We start from the raw sequence: 7274 nt of genomic DNA, 5'->3' as shown, positions 1-7274 counted from the left end.
TGAGCTGTGGTGCTGGAGAAGAGTATTGAGGGTACCATGGACTGCTAGGAAAACAAACAGATTCATCCTGGAAAGGGTTAAACCGGGTGACTCCTTGGAGGCAAGGATTCTGAGGCCCCATCTAACATACTTTGGACATGTTGTAAGGAGAGACTGGTCCTTGGAGAAAGATATTATTCTTGGGAGGGTGGAGGGATAGCGGAGGAGGGGAAGACCCTCTATGAGGTGGATTGATTCAGTGACTGGGGTGATCATGATGGGTGTGTCAGAGACAGTGTGATTGGCACAGGATAGAGCAGGGTTTAGGGCTGCTGTACATAGGGTCGCTATGAGTTGCAAGTGACTCGATGGCACCTAAGAACAAACAACAATAGTTCACTTTAACATGTGTGTGTCTGCACGTATACACTTATGCTAGGAAAATACCAAACTTTAAAAAATTTTAAGTGTAAGATGAACTATTTCTATCTGAATATATCCTGATTTATCTATGAATGTGCAAGCAGTATTTATGGAAATAAAGGCAATCCCTGAATTAAGAATGGCTGCCCAGCAAAGACCTTGTAGCCCTTTCCTGTTAGGTAGATTGAACCTAACTTTGAAACAATTGAATCAGAAACAAATTCCTTTTCATAATCATCTTCACTTGTGGTATTTGCAAGTGCAAGTGTGTTGTAGGCTTTAACAGTAAATTGTGCGTAAATAATTTTTCCCCCCTAATCTCAAAACTCTTGGTACCAGCAGCCAGGTAATCAAGAGATGAATTGCATTGGGAAAGTCAGCTGTCAGGGACCTCTCCAGAGTACTGAAGAGCAACAACATTAGGCTGGAGACTAAGGTGCACTTGATCCGAGCTATAGTTTTCACAGTTGCATGCTATGCATTGGAGAGCTGGATAGTGACTAGGGATTGACTAGAGAATTGATGCCTTTGAGCTGGTGTGCTGGAGAATAGTGTTGAATATACCATGGACTGCTAGGAGAACAAACAGGTTTGTCCTGGAGAGTGTGAAACTGGGCTGCTCTTTGGAGTCAAGGATTCTGAAGCTTTGTTTGACATACTTTGGGCATGTTGCAAGGAGGAACCAGTCCTTGGAGAGGAACATCATGTTTGGGAGAGTGGAGGGACAGCACAGGAGAGGAAGACCCTTGATGAGATAGATGGATCCAGTGATTGGGGTGGTGGGAGTAGGTGTGTTGGAGACAGTGAGGTTGGCACAGGATAGAGCAGGATTTAGGGCTCTTGTACATAGGGTCGCTGTGAGTCTCAGGCAACTCAGTGATATATAACAACAAAAACAATCTCAAAATATATTATTGCCAATGTCAGATGGGTCTTGGCAGAAAGCAGAGAGCACCAGAAAAATGTCTGTCTGTGTTTCTTCAACTATGCAAAGTCATTTGACTATGTGGATCACAACAAATTGTGGCTAAACTTGAGGCAAATGGTAATCTCAGAACCTTTATTGTGCTTTTGTGAAACCTATACTTGGACCAGGAAGCAATCCTCAGAACAGAGCAAGGAAACACTTTGGTTCAAAATCAGAAAAGGAGTGCATCAGGGAGGCATCCTGTCTCCATACCTTTTCAATCTATAATGCAGAACAGATCATTCGGGAAGCAGGGCTTTATAAGAAGGAATGTGGCATCAGGATTGAATGTAGACTCATCAACAACCTACATTATGCAGATAACACAACCTTGCTTTCTGAAACCGAGGAGGATCTGAAGTGTTTGATGCAGAAAGTCAAGGACTATATTCTTCAATATGGATTGAAGCTTAACATAAAGAAAACAAAAATTCATACTATTGGGCCAGTGGGCAGCACCATGATAGATGGATGGAGAAGAGATTGAGGTTATTAACTTTTACAGCTTACTCGGCTCCATAGTCAACACTCTTAAACCAGCAGTCAGGAAATCAAAAGACAATTGCATTAGCAAAGTCTGCTGCCAGGGACCTCTCCAGAGTGCTGAAAAGTTAAGATGTCAATCTAAAGACTAAGGTGCACCTAATCCAGGCCATGGTCTTCACAATTACTTGTTATGCTTCAAAGAGTTGCACAATGACTAAAGATGACAGAAGAAGAATCGGTATCTTTGAATTGTGGTGCTGGAGAAGAGTCTTAAACATACCATGGACCACCATGAAAACAAATAGGTCTGTCTTGGAGAGGGTGAAACCAGGTTTCTCCTTGGAGGCTAGGATTTTGAAACTCCATCTCACATAATTTGGGCACACGGCCAGGAGACACTGGTCCTTGGAGAAGGACATAATGCTTGGGAAAGTGGAGGGACAGCACAGGAAAGGAAGACCCCAGATGAGATGCTTTGACAGTGACTGGTGCAGTGGGGTTTGGTGTGTCAGAATAAGTGAGATTGGCTCAGGACACGGCAGGGTTCAGAACTGCTGTACATAGGGTTGCTATGAGTCACAGGTGACTCGACAGCACATAACAATGATCTCAACAGATTGATTTGATTAGCATTATGCTTTCATCGATGCTGGATATCGCAGGCGACACAATGGAACATAGAAACAGTAACATACTGTGTCAGGTTTGGAAGCAGGAGTGGCATCCACTTCCTAAATAACATGCCTCCAGAAACTTATGATACATGTTAGTAGTTTTAGAGGGGCTTCAGGCTTTTCGTTCATAGGGTCTCTGTAAGTTGAGCTCGTCTCTAAGGCAGTCAACAACAACATGTTTTCTTAATCATTGGGTATTGGAACTATATTATGTATAGTGAAGAACCTGGAATTTCTTTTAAATTACTATCAGTTTAAATAAACCTTGAATGTATTGCCATCAAGCCAGAACTGACTCATAGCTGACCCTCCATTAACTTTTGAGGCTGTTAAGTCACATGAGAAGATACTACCCATCTTTCTTCCTCAGAGCCACAGCTGGATTCATCCTGGCAGAAAAGTGTGGCCTTTGGTCATCAACTCAACTCCCTATCCATTATGTTAAGTGTTAATGCTATTTTTAGGTGTCCTGGAGTTGACTGCCACTCAGCCCTGGGAATAACAAATCTGAACCTTGCCCTGTCCTCCACCACCGTCACAGTCTCCGCAGTGTTCAAGCCCACTGTGGCAGTCACTGTCAATCCATTCTTTGAACAGCTTCCTCTTTTTCACTGACTTTCCACGTTTCCCAGCATGTCTGTCTTTGAGGACTGGTCCCTCCTGACAGCAAGCTCAATGTGTGTGAGATAATGTTTCACTGTCCTTTCATCTGAGAAGTATCCTTATTGCACTTCCTCCAAGACAGACTGTTCTTCTGGCACTCCATAATATATCTGATTGTGGAAGCAGGAATGGCATCCAGTTCCTAAACAACATGCCTCTGGAGACTCTATAAACCTTGAGAAATGATAGTTACAGAAAGACTTCAGGTCTTTTGTTCATAGGGTCACTATGAGTCGTGCTCGACATCTGATACTTTTCTCTAACACCATAATTCAAAGGAATAACTTCTTCAGTCTCTCTTATTCATGATCCAACTTACAGATGCGTATATGTTGTTGTTGTTGTTTAATGCTGTCGAGTTGTAGATGACTCATAGCGACCCTATGAATGAACAGCCTGAGCACTGTTCATACATAGAGTTTCCGGAGGCAAGCCATGTTGGAAATGGATGCCGCTCCTGCTTCCAGGCTTGATTTAGTTGGGAAGCTCCAGCCAACACTGTCCACCATGGGTGCCCATTACTTGGCACATCACTGTCACAGGCTTCAGCATCACAGCAACCATGAGTTACCTCTGTACAGCAACGCACAGACCAGTATATAGAAGACATAAATTTTAACTAGCTTCAAGAGTTGCTGTTCTGTAAAGTGGCTTTATTTCTGCCTTCTTTTGTGCATAATTTTTTTATTAGAGATGTTATTCACATGCCACAAAATTACCCTTTTAAATGGGAGGACTCTGTGATTATTATTATGTTTACAAAGCACAGCAATCAAAAAACCCCCAAAATAACATAGCACAATCATCATCCCTATCTTTTTTTTTTAAATTTATTTATTTTTCATTTCAATGAACATCTACAGAGATTTTGGCATTCCATTCATTCATTGTTGCACCCTTCTCCCCGCCTACCCCACTTCACCCCTCCCTATCTTATTCCAGCACATGTTCATAAGCCCCAAAAGGAAACCTAGACCCATGACCGTCACTGCTTACCCCTCCTTCCTGGTGGATCAGCCCCTGGGAGCTGATCTTCTGTTATCAGTCTTTTGGGACTTGGATATTTTAGGTCTTTTATATCATTAAATCCTTCAACTATAGGAAAAGAGAGGAAGTTGTTCACCCGGATGGATTGACACAGTAACTGCGGCAATGGGCTAGACTATCTCAGAGATTGTGAGGATGCCCTGTGGCAGGGTTCAGATCTGTTGTTCGTAGGGTCACTGAGGGTCATACTCCACTTGATAGTGCCTAACAACAAGAAGAAAAGAAAAGGCAGATATACACACATCTGATGTGTGTGTATATATGTTTTCAAGCTTTAATTTTTAGGACATTGAGTACAGTTCTTTCATCTTACAGAAAAACTATATAACATATATTATAGCTGTTGTTGTTGTTATGTGCTGTCGAGTCGTTTGCGACTCATAGCGACCCTATGTACAACAGACCTAAACTCTGCTCTTCCCTGTGCCAATTGCACTGTCTCTGATACCCACCCTGATTACCCCAGTCACTGAATCAATCCACCTCATAGAGGGTCTTCCCCTCCTGCGCTGTCCCTCCACCCTCCCAAGCATGATGTCTCTCTCCAAGGATTGGTCCCTCCTTACAACATGGCCATAGTATGTCAGACAAAATCTCAGAATCCTTGCCTCCAAAGAGCAGCTCGATTTAACCTTCTCCAGGATGAATCTATTTGTTTTCTTAGCACTTTATGGTACATTCAATACTTTTCTCCAGCACCACAGCTCAAAGGCATCAATTCTCCTTCTATCCTCCCTAGTCATTGTCCAACTTTCTGACGCATAACAAGTGATTGCAAAGACCATGGACTGTATCAGACACACCTTAGTCTCCAGAGTGACACCATTGCCCTTCAGTACTTTGGAGAGGTCCCTAACGGAGACTTTCCCAACACAATACGTCTTTTAATTTCCTGGCTGCTGGTGCTAAGAGTGTTGACTGTGGAGCCAAACAAACTCACCAAATGAAAAAATGTTACTTAGTTTTATGAAGACTCCCATTAAATGTCATCCAATCCTCCTTGGATCCCATGTGGAATAAGTCATTTTAAAATAGATTAAACTTCATTTGGAAAATGGAGTGGGGATTGCTGCAGGCGAGGGATGGTACTTAAGAAGTTGTATGTTTATTTCAAAATGTTTTAATATTTATGTGCATTTAAGTAATTTTTCCAGTCATCAGTATAAGCATTAACATATAAGGAATGCATTTCATCTGTGGAAAAAAAGAAAACTGGTTATTGCTAATATTTTATAAAGTCTCAAGATGTGTTTCAATTCAATGAGGAGGACTTTTGCAAATTAGTGGTTAAACAGAACTAGAAACCAAATCACTCATGCTGAGTCCAACTCATGGTGACCCTGATCATGGGTTTCTGATGCTGAAAAATCTTTGCGGGAGGAAACTGCTCATGTTTCTCACACAGAGCCGTTAGTGGATTCAAACTTATGTCCTTTTTTGTTAATAAGCCCAGCATGTTGCCACAACACTACCAGGGCTCCAGACAGAACTGTAGAATGCTGTAAATAATATAACTTCATTTTGGGCCCATTGTCAGGAGGGACAAGCCTCTGAAAAGAGACATCATGCTTGGTAAAATAGAGTCAGCAAGGAAGAGGGAAGGCCTCCGTGAGCTGGACGAATGAATGCAGTGGCTGCAGCTGTGGGCTGAGGTGACACTGATGGGGAGAACGGCATGGGCCAGGCAGTGCTCCCTTTGCTCTGAGTCAGCACCAACCTGACAGTGCCCAGAAGGAAGGGATATAGACATTCACCTCATCTGTTTCTCTTCATTTCTGCTGGTAGTTGATTCAGTCCAGAAGCTTGATAAAAACATCTCTTTAAGGCCTAGATGTTTGTTTGGAGAAATTAAATGTATATATTCAACTGTCATTTTACATATAGTTTGGTCTTTACTCATATACAAAAATATTTTTAATAGGTTAAGGAAATGGAAGGAATTCTGAAGAGAAGATATCCCAATTCTTTACCTGCTTTAATATTGGCTGCATCAGCAGCAGGTGATACAGTGAATAGAAATACGGTGGAATTTATGGAAAAAAGGATTAAAAAGCTTGAAGCTGATCTTGAGGGCAAAGATGAAGAAGCAAAAAAGAGCCTTCGTACCATGGAACAGCAGTTTCAGAAAATGAAGGTAAATGTCAGGTAACCATGGGAATAGAGTGTCATTACAGGCAAAATTAACTATACTGTGAAGGGGGAGCCTGGGCTCTCACTTTAACAAATAGCTCTCAACATCCTTTCCCACGAAACCTTTCCCAGAGGTATCAAAGGTACAAAAACAAAACAAAAACAAACAAAACAAACCTCATCACCCCTAGAAACATTCTCTTTGTGCCTTCCTTCAGCAACTTCTTATTAGACATCAAATAATCTTTATATTAGATACTTTCAACGATATTAGAAATAGTACAGATACAGCCACAAAATAGAAGAGTAGAATCCTCCTAACTCCACCCTTTTCCTCAAGTTCCCTGCCACCTCCCTGACTGACTTCCCCTGAAATCCAAGGTGTACTCCGTGAACCAATCCATTCCCAACTATTCCTTTCTCATGCTCAGCCTCAGTTTACCTGTCTGCTCCTCCTCTCTACTCATGCCTCTTTGTCCTTTCTGAAGGAAATGGCACAGTTGTGAGGATGGCCTGGCCAGCATTGATTCTCTCGGTGCTTCTTGGTAAGCCTGTTACAGCAGTGTAATTGCTTACCTGCTGCTTCCATTCACCACCATTCACTTCCAGTCTTCAGCTTCATCTTGCCCCGCCTCTACCTCTGTGCTCTACTTTTAACAGAATGCACTCTGCTCTTTGTTAATAGGAAACTAACAAAATGGAAAATATACAGACTTTAGAGTCACACTAACCTGAAATTCACCACTTCATGACTTATATTTAATTACTTATTCTCTCTGGGCCTCAGTTTTCCCATATTAAACAAGAGATAACTGACTTTAATATGCAACTTCTGCTTCTAAAATATCAGACAATTCCTGTTTTTCTTCAACACCGTATCACTATACTGCCATCTTCTAACACCT

At 41.9% G+C, this 7274-nt stretch overlaps 1 protein-coding gene across 1 annotated transcript in view; it reads left to right on the top strand.

Moving 5' to 3' along the window:
- The window catches only part of KIAA1009 (KIAA1009 ortholog), a 117201-nt gene that overhangs the window by 89067 nt on the left and 20860 nt on the right, over positions 1-7274 (top strand). The window contains exon 21 of the mRNA XM_006892164.1: positions 6161-6373. Coding sequence (XP_006892226.1) covers positions 6161-6373 — 213 coding nt within the window. The remainder of the gene's footprint in view (positions 1-6160; positions 6374-7274) is intronic.

The sequence above is a fragment of the Elephantulus edwardii genome, unplaced genomic scaffold (genome assembly GCF_000299155.1).
Source record: "Elephantulus edwardii isolate Elephantulus edwardi_28Jun2011 unplaced genomic scaffold, EleEdw1.0 scaffold00111, whole genome shotgun sequence".
In the NCBI taxonomy this organism is placed as follows: domain Eukaryota; kingdom Metazoa; phylum Chordata; class Mammalia; order Macroscelidea; family Macroscelididae; genus Elephantulus; species Elephantulus edwardii.
This window is presented reverse-complemented; position numbering and strand designations above follow the sequence as displayed.